Here is a 14,981-nt window from a genome sequence, read left to right as displayed (position 1 = left end):
GTCCAAATGGTGCTTTCTGCTGCCATGAGCCAGCAGGAGGTTGCTGTGGTTGCCCTGGTCCATGTTGTGCAGTACCAGACTGCTGTTGTGAAGTACCAGGCTGCTGTGGTTGCCCTGGTCCATGTTGTGCAATACCAGACTGCTGTTGTGAAGTACCAGGCTGCTGTTGTGGTTGCCCTGGCCTAAGTTGGGCACTACCACGCTGCTGTTGTTGCTGTCCTTGCGCAGGTTCTTTTTTGTGCTGGCTTGGGCAAGTTTGGACACCTTGTTAATAAAGATAAGTTAGTTTTGGAATTATTATTATTATTATTAAACTAACAAATCGCTTAGATTATCTGTTTGCTTTGACATTAATATTATTGTCTAAACGAAAGCAATTAGATACCAGCAGATGGCTGCCTTTGTTGTTGTTGTGCACCACTGGGTTGCTGTTGTGAACTAGACGCTCTCGTATTTCCTGTACTTGTTCGTTTTGCCTTTTCTATGCGCCAAAAACAAGTATATTTTATATTTATTATTAAAGAATTTGTTAAATTTATTTGTTTCGCCTGGGATTTATACTATTATGTAGATCAAACCATTCGTGTACCTTTCCTCGTCATCTTGCTACGTTGTTAACCGTCACACCAAAATATAAACTATCAAACTTTGTATAAAGATCCAGAAATTCCAATTTTTATTTCCTTTGAAAGATCGTCTGTTAAATTATAAATAAAAGTTTCTTCTGTGTACGTTTGATTTATAACTGATATTGCATCGCTCTCTCCACTTGCAATTAGTCACCTTCTTCTCTAAACCTTGAAACTGCTCAAAACTGTGGCCGTTACCGTATGTTACCGTACAAATTATAACTAACTGATTTCAGTCTCACCAATCTTATAATTGAAAATTCAAGTGGTGTACATACGCAATGGATCGATATATATTTACACCTGGTATTGGATGCATCCTATCTTTCAAGGGGTAGAATGCGGGTCACTAGATTATTCTACCAATTGAAATTCGGGACGTGTCCAACGTCCAGAAATGGGCGAAACCCTAGGTTTCGAATAAATGTGAAGTTTGGCGATATGTTTGTCTCATCTCCTTCTTTCAAAAATGTTCAAAAGAGAATATAGAGAAACAGTGGGAACTATTTTCACGATGAACTTGGGCGATTTGCCGAGAGACGACGCCACATCGATCGGTTATTTATTTACAAAACTTGATATCAGCCAATTATTAGTATACAAACCAACAATTAGATGTTGAATTATGATAATTACGATGTAAAATTACATTTATATGCAGAGAAAAGTAGAAGAGCATTCAAGTATCGAATATATTTATTTTTGCATTGCCATCTAGCGGCATAATGTTGAAATTATTTCACGACCAACTTGGGCAGTGCGTTGAGAGATGGCGCCACATTTTTCGGTTTTTTATTTATTTAAAAAACTTATTATTAGTGTACAAATCAACAATTAGATGTTGAATTATGATAATTACGATGTACAATTATATGAATATGCAGAAAAAAGTAAAGAATATGAACACATGTGGAAAATTAGTTCGGTCGCCGGCGCTAGATGGCGATTTCTTGTTCCATGACCGGCGCGGCAGTACTTAAATAAATATGGCGGCCCCCATGAGCATTAAAATTTAAGGTTAAACTTTAATACTGTCTTTGCGAGATTGCGCTAATTCTATATTTGTTTGCGTAATTCTTCAAAATTTGTTTAACATGACAACTCTCAGGCCTTTTACATGCAATGATTTGTTCAAATTCAACAACGTGTAAGTTTAAAAGCATATACATGTCAAAGAACGTTAGTGATTATAACCTAAGAGACGTTAATTTATTTAATATCTTAACAATTTTACTTATTTTATAGCAATTTGGATCCACTTACGGAAACAGTATCCTTTCAACGGATTTGTTATTTAATACAAATAATTAATATTGACGCTGTATAGTCACTTTCAAATGGTTTTTTCCTTAAGATTCTTCTGCTCCGTAGTATGGACTTTCCTTTTACACACATTATTTGGCGCATTGGCCAGAATATTTTCAGGTAGCTGAGTCGCCTAGCGGTGAAATTATGGGGTACAGTAAGTTTCGCTTTTCCCATGATGGGATTTCACGTATCGTACACTGCATGCTTTAAGAACAAGTGCAAGACTTAGATGTTTGATTTATTTGATAAATATCAAAGTTATGGGAAAGGCAGAAGGCCATGGAGAAAATTGGCATGGTCACATAACAGCCCTCACAGTTTCTCCTCATTATAGAAGAATAGGCTTAGCTGCAATGTTGATAAAATCTTTGGAAGAGGTTTCAGAAAAGTAAGTTGAGCGATAATAGAGTTTCAGAATTACAGAATATTGTAAATATTTAATGTAAGAATACTTTATGTTGCTACAGAAAGCAAGCTTATTTTGTAGACCTCTTTGTAAGAGTCAGTAATAAAGTTGCAATCAAAATGTATCAACAGTTGGGATATATTGTATACAGGACTGTTTTAGAATACTATAATGGAGATCCAGACGAAGATGCCTTTGGTAAATACTTCTTTATTTATCGATTGATTAAACTTCACAGTTAATTATATTGTATGTTTACTTCAGATATGAGGAAAGCATTATCGAGGGATGTAAAGAAAAAATCGGTGATACCTTTAACTCATCCTGTGAGACCAGAAGAAGTAGATTAAATATATGTACAAAGATATTTTTAAGGAAGCCATGTTAAATGAATGACACTCTCCCAAGTATAATCGAAATAATTATTATTCTTATTGTGGTGAAATTTGCTTGACATCTAAAGTGAATAAATAATCTCTTAAAGTGCAGATCCGAGCAGTTTATTTCTTTTTTCTGTACAATAGTACAATGCTTTCTGCCATACACCGCTCGCTCGTGCCTTTTATGCGTCATTTTATGCGAATAAATAATAAATAGAAATGTAATGTGGTAGGCTCAGTAGAATAATCGCAGACAGCCTCAACAGTCATAGGAAATTCCAATGACCGTTGTTTCATTTTATCAGCTGCCCTTGTTTTCTCTCTCTACTACAAACTAGAAACTTAAGCCTAACGTGATATTTACAGAATCAGTGACTTTACTGCATCATGATACAAAGGTGACGAAGCACCTTGAATAGTAGCATTTGATTGCGTATTATAAAAATTAAAGACAAAATGTCGTTCTTGGATATCTTTGTACTGCTCCCAGTAATCTGAGGTTCGATCGTTTCATTTTTTTTATATAAAATCTTCAATGCGCTAAACGAAGCCGTGCATAGAGTTACTTTGTCTATTCTGCTCAGAGAGGCACAGTCATTCTCAGCCTATCCCAGGAATTACAAAATTATAGAAGTCTTGTACATATTGCACGAAAGCCCTACTCTCAACTTGTTTTTTTTTTCTTTTTTTTCATTAATCTATTTATTTCTGGTTACTAAAGAGAAGGAAGACATTTGCTAGTTACGTAGGACACGTCAAGCGCGTACAAAACTTCTATAGTGACGGGATTCACCGTTTAATTAGTACAAAAGTGTTGTTACACATACATTACACAGGAACGATACTAATTGTCAAAGAAAAATGCGTTCCCATTACATCTATTTGGTCGTGTCCTTATATAAAACGAACTTATTCGCTTAGACGTTAAATAAATATAAAATATGAGACTAGCTGTTATCAAAATAACATGTGACAATTATGTAAGTTCCGTTCGTCGTTTTTTTTTTCCGTATGAAGAGTTCCCCTTAACGATTGAGCTTTGATGAGACCTACGTTCAATACTGTATGTACTCGCTGTCCATCATCGATCTCTTCCAATAATTGATATTAAGAAAAGATCAAATGTGTAAAGTGTAGCGGATCGACGAAGAAAGAATTAATCGCGTATAATACACTCGAAATCGAAACGTAGATTGTTGCACGGACAAAAAATAATTATCGGAATCTGTACCTCGAATCTACGACACAATACGTACAAAAATTCGCTAAAAAAAAATCGTGTATTATTTTCAAGTACAGTAGAACCTTCGTTATGTAAACATTCAGTTATATCAATATTATTTCTTTTTTATCTTTTACTTTATATATGAAATTATCTGTAATCAAATTGTATCCATTATACTCCATGTTTTCTTAAGTATTAAATAAAATTGAGTGCTGACCAGTTGTTCTATGTGAAAATTCTTTTATCCGAACACTCTTAATCTCAAATTAGTTTACATAAAAGACTCCACTGTAAATAACGATCACGTGCGTTCTCATTTTGCAGCTGCAATATGTTCCGTTGCAACCCATCGAACGTGAATTGCGGGTCGATTTGGCAAGAAGTAAGAATCTTTTCTTGGCGTACTCTCATATCGAAGACTAAAGTATCGCTGCATCACTCGCTAGACTTCTAAACATCCAGTAACTCCGATTAATTATGTACATAGTATGTGATACACCACTTTCACGTAGCAGTTTACCTTACGGCTAAACGTTTTGAATTTGGTATATAAATACGGTAGCAAAAAGTCTTCAGCACGATGCCTTAGCTTTCCAACGTAACTATTCGATGTTAATTCAGACATACTAATTTACTTTTAGGCAGTGTTTACGGATCGTTTAGATTGGGTTTTTTTTTTTTGTCAGTCACCCACGTTTGAATCGCGTAACGTGGACCACAGAATGTGTGTGTGTATGTGTTCTGCATATGTTGTCAGGTATATTTACATAAATACGTCGTTCGTAAGCATCGTTTCTAATTTACACAAAACGCAACTAAAAGATTAACTACAGCACACACTCGACCAGTGTTTCCTCATCTTTTTTTTTTTTGTCGCGCGAATCGTTATAATACAGGCTGTAGTAGCTTCGAGTATAAAGTTAGTGCCTTGGCAGGATCAGACTTTTCACGAACCAAGAGTAATATTCCTCTGCTTCCTCTCCTCCGAATTCTATTGGGCAGAGTTTTTAAGGTCTTTGGTGGTCTGGCGTCGACTTCAAAATATCCGGTTGTGTTGGAAGACAGCTCGAACCTGATGGGTTAATTATGTTTGCTTAGCTATTATTTATTGGATTTATTACAAAAGTATGAATATTTACAAACCAGTTGTGGGTCTTAAAGTGGATTTGATGGATCGATGGGATCCATTACGGGTCAACGTGTTCATTTGTGGAGTACCAGGTAAAGCGTGTCCCAAGGCATTCATATAATCGGCGATCAGTAGCGTTATCTCCAAAATCTGCAGGAGTATAAAAACATGTCAATGGCTGTAAAGCTTAACTCTCATTCGGCTACCTTTTAATGAGTGAGAGTATCTGCATACCTTAGGTTTCGAAAGTGCAAATAAAAGCTTCTGTTCCGCGGCTCCTTCGTCAGGACAAGCGACCAGCATAAAATCATCTAAACATCCTCCAAATGTAACTATATTCGCGTAATTGTAACGGCACACCACCGCCATCGTCTGCAGCTCCAGTAACGTTACACTGTCCTCGGAGACGGCTATCCACACGGTCGTCGGTTCGACTTGCTTCAACTGTGGAACAGAATATTTTTATGCTATTTTTTCTTATCGTCATTGAAATCGTAGACGAATTGCTTCTATCCGTAAGAATCTTCCGTTATATTTACTTTCGCTTGATAAAGTGTCGCTCCGAAGAAAGGCCACTTCCTGGTGCAAGTTAGATATATGCGAACACAGTCTAGTACACTGCGACCTTTCAAAGCGATCCATTTTTCTTGTAGTCTCTCTTGTAGCTCCCTACAACAAAAACGTTCTTTTATTCGTACTTTCTGATGCGGCGTCATATTTGAATTAATCTTCACACCTTCGATAATTAAGTTTTTCTTTATACTTGCCTTAATTGTTCGGCAGTGATGTTTGTTCTGTATCGTATAGGATAAAATTTATCCAGGGCCTGAAGTACTAAGTGGTGCGGATTGCTTCCTGGCCCACTTCCCCGTGCCTTATCGTTATTATATTCTCCGAAATCGATCTGCATGGATTATACGTAGATTTAAAGAATGATTAAATAGCTATTTATTTAGTAAGTATTTATTAAGAATATTCGAGACGAACCTGTGCCATTAAAGATGCGAGTTCAAACGCAAGCTCGCGATTCACGGGGAACTTGCCATGCACGACCTGTTGATTCACTTGATAACAAAGAAGAAGTCTCTCCCTATCGGTTTCCATTTTAGCCGCCTGCCGCCAGTAACATCGCGATTTGTACGTTAATTGTATCACCCTGGTATTCTCGAATTTTCCTGAACCTTTCTCCCTCAACGCTGTTTCCCATTTTGAGATTATATCGCATAGCTGAAACGAGAAGAATTGAATGAGTGTCATTTAAAGTATTCACTCGTAGAACTTCCAAGTATGCAAACCTTAGCTTGAAGGTCGATAAAGTGTTCGAGATCCTTTTCAATTGGGTCGTCGCTGAATAACGTGAAACCGGACTGATGGACGTCCCGACAGCCGATCTCCTGATTCAAAGTGTTCAAAAACTCTTCTATCGTGGTACTGCCATCGAAGCTCACAACCTGGTATGTGCCGTTTAAAAAATGAACCGGTATCGCGTGCGGTAGGGAATGATGATAAGGATTTTTCATCAGTATCGACAGGACTTCCATTCTCGAAGGTTTCACTTCTCTTCCACCGTTTTGCAGTGTCCTCTCTAAAGCTCGTTCGCAATAAGCTGCGTACTTGCCACATTCCGTTCTAGAATGAACATTCTGCGGATTACTAATTGTCGATATTTTATGTTTATATTTAATTCATATTTAATTAGGGTCGACAGAGATCGTTACATTGGTTAAGTATATAATAGTCTTTTTCGAGGGACGTTAAAAGCACTCACTTGGTGTCCGCGTTTCTTTGCAAGTGTAACTTCAGGTACCAAAGTAGCCGATTATTCCTGGGTAGGAAGAGTGAAACAGCGAGAGCGAGTAGCTGCCATCCCTGGATAAGAACGTACTGGGCGGGATTAGTTTTGCAGTCCAGAATCGTAGACGTCGAGTGGCCCTGCGTGAGCGGAGGACTGTGAGAAGTGGAGGCCGTCGATTGTGCGTCCGCATTTTCACCGCTGCCATTTGCCGCGGGACTTTGCGTATCGCAGGTGAACAGCGATTGCGTGGCGCAGAGGAGGAGCTGCTGCAATGGTATGCTGGCATACTACTATATCCCTGGACTGAACCAGACCTAGTCTACTACTTTCTTTAAATAAATCGCGCTCCACTCTCCTCGTATTCGATTGTCATCGTATCTTAGTTATTTGTTTTTTTTTCTTTGTAAATCTATTTCAAGTACAAAAACAAACGTGTAGTAATAAACCATGAACCTCTAGAGGTCGTAGAGTCCAATTTAAGTTGAAAGGAATACTCTTTTAGGATGGAAAATAAAATTCTCATGTCCTCGGTCATGGGACACTTGTGAATTGTTACGTCATACGTCTGTTAGTATGTAAGCAATCGAAATCGGACCATTAAACGCATCAACTCTCTATGTGTATTAATCACATAAAAACGCATGGACCGTCAACAATCTGAATGAATTAAGAACAATGTGGATGAGAGAAGCGCTTTTGTTTATCTTTTTTTTCCCTTTTTTTTTGTTTAAGGCTACGTGAGTCTACCTTACAGTTCGAAAGCACTTTTGGTTTGCTCGAATGAACGAGACATACTTTTCTTTTTATCTCTCTTTTACTTTTATTTTTTGATTTGCGAAGTCGCATGTATCCAATTATTATTGGATTATTATGCAGCTTGTGTTTCGAGTCTCGTGAATTACATTCTACGACGGACGTTCGAATCTGTAAGGATTCTAGCTTTTCATTTCCTTAAGTAACCGTCTATGACACCGGTTGTGATCAAAGACTAAGAGTTCTCTAAGCAGCATTCAAACAGAGAATATCGTAATGAGCTATTCAGCAAAAAAACGGTACGGAAACAGAAACAAAAAACCAATCTATAAAAAGATGTTTTTCTGTGTGTGGTTTCTTATGTACACCAACATACCATTCTGCAAGTGTGTGTGCCGCAGAACGTATTTTGACAAGGTATCGCGAAACGCTACGCTATTTAATATTAAAAATTGATCAAAGAAAGTACGCGATCTCGATGCATCGATGAGTGATCGATGAATGAAGATGAGAATGGTTTCTTGATTCGACAATGAAGTGAATTATGAATTGTCGAAATATGTTCGGCTCACATGATGGGGTCTCATTTGGGGTAAGGTGATCGGGTATCATGTATAAATATTAATTGTACGCAATAAAACTTAAACGAAACAAAAATGTAAACGAAAACGAACTTAACACGACGACGTCTAGAAAAGAAAAACCGAGAAAAACAAAGAAGAACGCATGCGATTCAGAGTAGCCTAGGAAGAGCGCACATATAAAGCAGCAAATGAAAATGAATTGTGAATGAATGTTAAAACTAAAAAATCATTTTCTTGTTAAAGAACTTCGTCAAGTATTATTGTTCGTAGTAAACGAACGACAGCGTTTGTATTAATCAGTTAGTCTCATTGAAAAAAGAAAATAAAGGGACAGACAACCAAACAGTTCACCGTTCTACTTCGACGAGATTATTTTATAATACTTGACTAAGCATACCCAATGTACCATTTCTTGAATACGAAGGTAATGAACGCGATACCATCGAACACGACGATTACAATTGTTACATAATTTATCAAATAGTCTATTAGTAGTCTATTAGCAGTCTATTAATAGTCTATTAGTGCAGATAATCGAGGTTCTCCTGTGTATGAAGACCAACGCATTAGCCAAAGTCGCGAATCGAATGTCAACTGTGATAATGGTACAGGGTTCAGAGTGTTTGTTAAACAATAAGCAGGACTTACAACGCGCGCAGTACCCAGCGACACAAGTCTGGCGGCCTTTTTTACCTGTACGCCCAAACGGTGTTGTGTGTGACGACTTGTCTGCTTTACCAGAGCACAGATGAATTCAGACTGTAGTTCAGGCTGGTCTAAGCATTGTTGCAACGCATTTTGTGCTAGTACCACATGATAGTCTATGCCTGCTTGCTCCACGGCTACCGACATGAACAACTGGCAAGCCTGTGCAAATAATAATGTTGTTTCTTTTCATATTCAAACGTCACGAATGATCGATAAAGACACAAAAATAAAGACAATCGTTTCAAACTTTTCAACAAGCTTGGATAAAGAGAAAAATCATGTATCGAAACCTTGAATAGCTTGATAGCCTCGCACTGCAAGGCTTCGGATGTCAAGCTGGTTAGTGGACTAGTGATGTTCTCTTTCGTATGGAGCAGCAACGGGTGTCTCCAGAGGACGCAACTAGGATCACCGTCAGTTTCCATTAATCTTTGCACCAGTTGCTCGTATTGAGTTCCCGCGCTAGGCCCGCCTCCCGAAACCACCGTCAAATGATACAGCCAGTTATCTTTGTCCTGTTTGTGAGGCATCAGCAAGTACGTAGGACCCTGATGGGTAGGAAAGATGCCGATCGTTCTTTCGTGAGGGCATTCGGCGTCTCTCTCCTCGCTATCGCTATCGGATACGTGTTCAACCTCTTCCACTCTCGCGTCTCTCATGTTTATTTGTCCAATAGGATTCTGAAAGGACGCCAATACAAGTTTTATAACGTTTCTTTCTTTGTAGCGATGGATCGAGCCGACGATTACTCACCGTATCGTTAGGGCACTTAAAGTAAAGGAACATTTTTCCAATGAGGACGCACCAGCATTTCTTGGCGTGCCCGTTCTTCACCTTCGTCAACCATCCCTGTATCGTCGGCTTGTTGTCCTCCTTACTGAGTAGAAGCTTGGTCGCGTTCCGCCTTTGTACATTCTGCAGCACCCTTATCCAATCCTCCATTGTTGCAATGCAATCCGCCGTCAGGTAATACGTCTTCTTGCCAGTGGCTATCTCAAACGTAGCAGCACCCTCCGCCCTATTTATCCTGTTGAGGAATTACGATACTCTTTTATTCGTCTACAGGACTTGGATTAAAATGATAAAAAAAATTGGATATGGTCCGAAGCGTACCTGCACACTTCGTCCAACACTATTTGACCCTGAGGTTTTCTATTGACGTCGTTCTGACTTTTCCAATATGTGAGCACCCCGTTCTTCAGGACGAACCATCTCTTCCGCCAAGTTTTCAGCTTACCCCCGAGTTTCGCCAGATGACCAGTCTTCTCCAGAGACTCTTGTCTCTTGGGGCTCTCGCCTGAGACGCGCATCAGCAGACTTGGCATGCTGGACTCGAGAGAGGTTGAACTGAGCGCGTCGGGTGGTATCGCGTAATCCTCCGATAAGCCAGACTCCAGAGAGGTATCTGTACAAGCGAAAATAAATTCTTCAACTTGTATTCTTTTGATATAATTACAAGTGCTTGGTGCACAGTTGGCGGAATGCTTACCACGTTTTACGCTCTTGCTAGGAGAACCGCTAGAGCTGTTCTTGGCAGGACTAAGGCTGCTGGTGGTTTTTACGCTTTTCGACGGGCTACTTCCACTGCCAAGGGAAGAGTCCGTATTATCCGATGAGCTGTTGGTGATTCTCGTGTTGGTCTCGGTTTGATTCGGGTGCTCTTCGCCGTCCGAGCTATCGTCGGAACTGTCACCGAATGGCATGGACCTAATTTGACTGGCTCGTCCTAAAATGCAAAAGAATCGTTAGGATCGGAGTCCTAAATAGGTGCGAAGATAAGTGATCCAGGTATAGCCTGGTATAGATTTACAACCTACCCTTGACCGTTGCGTAAACTGGAACCGAAATATCGCAATAGCCTTGGGAATTGTGCGCAGTCAAGTTGTGTCCTGTTGCCTGGGAATGTTTCGACGAGCTGGTCGTGTTGGTCATCGTGGATGGCGCGGATTCCTCGTTCGTCGGTGGACCGATGCCAAGCCCGCCATCAGCAACCTATGGAATCAACGAGCGTCGCGTTTGTTTGATTACAAATTGCAACAACTTGGCGAGCATGCACGCCACGCATGCCTCATTACGCGGCTCGTTCATTCTACACTTTGCAAACTTGTTCAACGAGCGGCGAGAGCATGACTATGCATTCTGCCGACCCTCGACGCAACGAAATGCTACCCTACGTAACCACGTAAGAGTCGACTATTTGATTATTCTTTCTTACAGGAATTATTAGGTATAGGGGTTTGTACTGTCAACTTTAGGGAGACTTCTAAGAGTTATAGTTTATTATTTTCTACCTGATATATCTTGGCTTCCCAACTGGGAAATCGGTGAAGAGGCGGAGTAGGAGGTCGAGGACCCTGCGCGCTCTGAGTCCAATTCAAACCTTCCCTGCTTGGCGTGTATATCTCGGCGTAGTCGTGAATAGCCTCGGAGCTGCCACTATCTCTACTGGCCTCCGAGACGCCAGGTATGTTGGGCAGCATCACCAGATTCTCCACCGCCGCGGCCAGCTCCTCGGACAGCAGGCTAGAGCAGAAAACGAACGGCAAGCATAAAGCACGGAACTAATTTCATCCAGCAGACGCATTTAGATCGGTACGTAATTAGCGAGAGCTTCGTGTTAATCGCTAGCGTCAGCGAGAACGAAGGAAACAAGTTAAAAGAAGACAGAAGGATCTACAATCGGATCAAGATCATCACCTGGATTGTCAAGGCTAGTTACTCTTATCTTAAATGGTCACGTTAGATGCCACTCTGTTATTCTACTTGAAATTACAACAGGACTTTCTCAGGCCGGACTCTTTAGTCAAGCTTTTTTCGATAATCGTGCCTTTGGCCCACCAGTTCTGACCCGACTATAAGCATCATGCTCGAGATTAAGAAGCAATAGATAAAAGTACACGGGTTGACATATCTCCGCAGGAAGTCTCCGGACGCGACAGGGTACCACAGTTTCGAGAGTCGGGCGCCGCTATCACGTCGTGAGACCTCCCAAGGAGAATCGAAATATACATTTGCATGACGTTTTAGAGGCTGTTAATGTTGGCAGAAGCGCGGAAGCGATTGCAGAAGCGAATGGGCGCGCGCGAAGCTCACAGAACGTTTCGCTCAAGTATACTGGAGAGCTGGAAAGAATGCCCCTGATTGGAATTCAGATATAACGACGACAACTATCGAAAGAAGTTACTACGATGACTAATTTGCGAGCGGCAAACAGGATTCGGGGGCATTCTTTGTAGCTCCTTACAGTATTCTACCTCGAGTCCATGTTGGTGGCCGCAATTCCTCGCTGTATAGTCCCGCAAGCGGACAGGTGTCTACGGTGTTTGATGCCTGCTTGAGGTTCCGCTGTAGCGCTCTGCACGCTCTCTGGCACCGCCTGCGGTGTTCCCTCGAGGCTCTCTGATCGCCTGCGTAGCGTGGGATTCACTTCCAAGGACAACGACGCTCTTGTTGGTGCCTGTAGTACAGGATTGTCAAGTTGAACGTGAAAAGAACATGGATAGATAAATCTAAGGGTAGGATATCGTCAAAAAAGATGACCACTTTGTGAACAACTAACTGAGTGCATCTATCTGCATCTAACTGTCTGCGTTTCAAGAATGAAAGCGTCAGCTGTCGGACAAATGCGTTCGCTGGAACTCACAGGTGGTTTCAGGCCGATATTTGTTATGTGATTCCTCAGAAGTTCCAATTGCTGGTTGCACTTGTTATTCTGTTCCCGCAGGTGCTGATTCTGTTGCTCCAATTCCCTCAACTTATTGGTAACCCATTCCTTTATCCTCGCGGCTTTCGCCTCGACCTGCCTCGCGTCTTGGAGGCGTAACTGTCTCTGCAAGCAACCGATATCGGTCGTGAGTTGGTTATCTCGACAGCTGATCCGCTGGAAGCGCTTTATCGCACTTTATCGTAAACTGTAACTACTTAAATTGAATCATTGCAAATAAACGAAACGAATCTATAAATTTGAACGGAGCTGGTTTCTTCCATTCAAAGTTTCAAAGAAACACCTTCCGTGTCATGCGATACGATTACTAGCTCTTCGATACAAAATATCCACTGTGGTACCTTTCAATATTTCTGGAAGATACAGTTCAACCGATTCATGCTATAGGACGACACTATTCGAAAGCTATTCCTCTCAAAGGCGAATGATACACGTGTATACAAAATGTTTCATCGAAGATATAAAGTCGAGAAACTACTCGAATGACGGGTGCTAACATTTGATGAGTCCAAGGATTTCTCACCTGTTCCTCGACCTGAGTCTCTAGCTTCGAGATGCAGGCACAGTGAACGTCCTCGATCTTGTCATTCTGCGTACCAGAGGTAGACGGCAGGGAGTGCGGTGGAGAACCAACGCCGGATGTGCTCAAGCAGTATTCACCCTTCACTAGCCGCTCCTCCATCATCCGTACCTGCGAGACATCAAACACCTGCGTTATAATACAGAATAACAACTGTTCGAGCAACGGAAATTGTTGCCTCCATCAACCATACTGCACCGAATTTCTAAGATGGCTCAGGGTGGCCTGTGACGATGGATCGCCAAGGGATTCCCGAGCACGCAGAACCTCCGTTCTTTTCAAACATTAACTGATTTGTTCGCTTTATATAGGTCAACGTGGAGGCCAATGCAAACTTATCGATAATTCATGGAATATCCGAGTGTATGAGACCGAACAGTGGATCCTTTCTGGGGGGGAGGGGGGGGGGAGGATTGTCATCCTTTTTCAAACGTTCAGGAATCACTTGGTAGGCATTGTTCGCCCGGGATCTTTTACACTGTATGCAGAAAAGGGCGGCCACTCGTTAAACGAATAAAAATATGACGATCGTAGGAACAACAGGTGTAGGTTTAGCTCAAGTCTGTAGTTTCCTTGGCCATCGCGAACCATCTTTTCCGCACAGTTACTTCATTTCCGTTAGAACGATTTCGTCCCCCAAAACTTGAAAACCGATGACAGACTTTTGCCAGAGAAAGTTTTCTATAACGGACTCGCTTCCGAGGACATGGAGCGAAGTGTGAATGTTGAAGCAACACGTACATACCAGGAGTTTCAACGGACTCGGGGTCACGTTTTTCGTCGCTTTCGGCGCGTTTTGAGAAGCATGGCAGACGCGTGGCTCCAGCCGTGGGATCCTCGAGTAAACAGCGAAAAAGCGTGCAGGGGGCCCCCGCTACGCGACAAAGGGGGACAGACAGAGGTTCAACGTTGCGTGCAGACCTCGTGCACCCCTTTTCTGACACGATGGTGGCGGTTGTCGTTTCGTAGCAGCTGTCAAAAATCGATATCACGGATACGAGTACATACGTAAGCGCCTGAACGCCGAGCGTCCACTGCCAAAAGGGGAGAGCTGTATCGAGAAAATCAATACGCCAGCGGGGAAATCCTCTTGGCCGAGTGTTTTCCTCCCGACAACCATCGTGGTGCATGTGCTCTCCCCGCGAGTCATATCGATCACCCGTTATCCTGTTCGTTTTCACGTTCACTGTCGTCCTTTCCCACGCGCCACCAGGATCGACCGCGCTCTTCCTCGGGACGCTTAACCCTCTGTCACCCTAATCGTATCTGAATTTGTAGAAGCAGGTACGAGACGTTTTTTTAACCCGCACGGTTTTGGAGTTTTGTTCATACATTTAGGGGTTGTATGGAAAATATCGAGCGATACGTGAGAAAGTAATGAATTATTGACAAGTAACAACTTCCGAGGAGGAATTATTTTGTATAATTGATAAGTATCGTGGAAAAGATTAAATCAGACTTTGAAGATGTAGACAAAAGGTAATCACTTCGTAATCAGGTGCCCACTAGCCATTAGCCAGAGGTCCTATTGTGCCACAAATCTCTCACCAACAAACCCCTCGTCATCACTTCGTGTTACTCTTCTAAAAATAGCTATCGCGATAGCCAAAGTTTCCTAGCCCAAACTTTGTCACAGCCCAAACGAAGCGTTATAGTTACTTCAAAGGCAATACTAAACTCCACTACACCCAATCTGCCACGTGCCACTGCCCCGCGAACAAGAATTCTCCTAGATCGCCAACAAGAAAAGAATCCTTGGT

At 41.5% G+C, this 14,981-nt stretch overlaps 3 protein-coding genes across 17 annotated transcripts in view; 1 reads left to right on the top strand and 2 right to left on the bottom strand.

The window, feature by feature from the left end:
• LOC128895432 (protein argonaute-1) overlaps positions 1–12,180 on the bottom strand; it is a 16,513-nt gene extending 4,333 nt beyond the window's left edge. For 2 of the 4 annotated variants that reach the window (XM_054158016.1, XM_054158018.1), the window contains exons 1-3: positions 590–864; positions 386–481; positions 136–264 (exon numbers count right to left, since the gene is read on the bottom strand). In XM_054158016.1, coding sequence (XP_054013991.1) covers positions 136–264; positions 386–481; positions 590–602 — 238 coding nt within the window. In that variant the 5' untranslated portion in view covers positions 603–864. Of the gene's footprint in view, positions 1–135; positions 265–385; positions 482–589; positions 866–12,175 lie in introns of those variants that run through there. The other 2 variants (XM_054158017.1, XM_054158019.1) reach the window with 2 other exon arrangements.
• Positions 1,594–2,831, top strand: LOC128895445 (N-alpha-acetyltransferase 20). Its single transcript, XM_054158044.1, has 6 exons — positions 1,594–1,776; positions 1,875–1,899; positions 2,001–2,091; positions 2,196–2,325; positions 2,405–2,541; positions 2,608–2,831. The coding sequence occupies exons 1-6, from the start codon at positions 1,724–1,726 to the stop codon at positions 2,691–2,693; spliced, it is 522 nt and encodes a 173-aa protein (XP_054014019.1). The 5' UTR covers positions 1,594–1,723; the 3' UTR covers positions 2,694–2,831.
• The window catches only part of LOC128895427 (uncharacterized protein CG43867), a 90,412-nt gene continuing 79,591 nt past the window's right edge, over positions 4,161–14,981 (bottom strand). For 8 of the 12 annotated variants that reach the window (XM_054157990.1, XM_054157994.1, XM_054157991.1 and 5 more), the window contains 18 exons: positions 13,165–13,332; positions 12,561–12,746; positions 12,172–12,374; positions 11,209–11,440; positions 10,735–10,909; positions 10,407–10,643; positions 10,031–10,322; positions 9,671–9,944; positions 9,208–9,597; positions 8,858–9,076; positions 6,846–7,138; positions 6,373–6,706; positions 6,065–6,304; positions 5,841–5,981; positions 5,617–5,742; positions 5,312–5,521; positions 5,092–5,227; positions 4,161–5,020 (listed from right to left, as the gene is read on the bottom strand). In XM_054157990.1, the coding sequence (XP_054013965.1) occupies positions 4,956–5,020; positions 5,092–5,227; positions 5,312–5,521; positions 5,617–5,742; positions 5,841–5,981; positions 6,065–6,304; positions 6,373–6,706; positions 6,846–7,138; positions 8,858–9,076; positions 9,208–9,597; positions 9,671–9,944; positions 10,031–10,322; positions 10,407–10,643; positions 10,735–10,909; positions 11,209–11,440; positions 12,172–12,374; positions 12,561–12,746; positions 13,165–13,332 (3,921 nt within the window). In that variant the 3' untranslated portion in view covers positions 4,161–4,955. Of the gene's footprint in view, positions 5,021–5,091; positions 5,228–5,311; positions 5,522–5,616; positions 5,743–5,840; positions 5,982–6,064; positions 6,305–6,372; positions 6,707–6,845; positions 7,139–8,857; positions 9,077–9,207; positions 9,598–9,670; positions 9,945–10,030; positions 10,323–10,406; positions 10,644–10,734; positions 10,910–11,208; positions 11,441–12,171; positions 12,375–12,560; positions 12,747–13,164; positions 13,333–13,966; positions 14,397–14,981 lie in introns of those variants that run through there. The other 4 variants (XM_054158003.1, XM_054157996.1, XM_054157995.1 and 1 more) reach the window with 4 other exon arrangements.

This window comes from Hylaeus anthracinus, unplaced genomic scaffold, assembly GCF_026225885.1.
Source record: "Hylaeus anthracinus isolate JK02 unplaced genomic scaffold, UHH_iyHylAnth1.0_haploid 5, whole genome shotgun sequence".
Classification (NCBI taxonomy): Eukaryota; Metazoa; Arthropoda; class Insecta; order Hymenoptera; family Colletidae; genus Hylaeus; species Hylaeus anthracinus.
The sequence above is the reverse complement of the archived record's forward strand: the minus strand, read 5'-3'. Positions and strand labels throughout refer to the sequence as shown.

Excerpts from the sequence above, each read along its gene's own strand:
- LOC128895445 (XM_054158044.1), top strand. The coding sequence starts at position 1,724 with ATGACAACTCTCAGGCCTTTTACATGCAATGATTTGTTCAAATTCAAC. Across the intron at positions 1,777-1,874 it reads TTGTTCAAATTCAACAACGT|CAATTTGGATCCACTTACGG; the intron begins GTAAGTTTAAAA and ends CTTATTTTATAG. Across the intron at positions 2,542-2,607 it reads TCCAGACGAAGATGCCTTTG|ATATGAGGAAAGCATTATCG; the intron begins GTAAATACTTCT and ends TGTTTACTTCAG.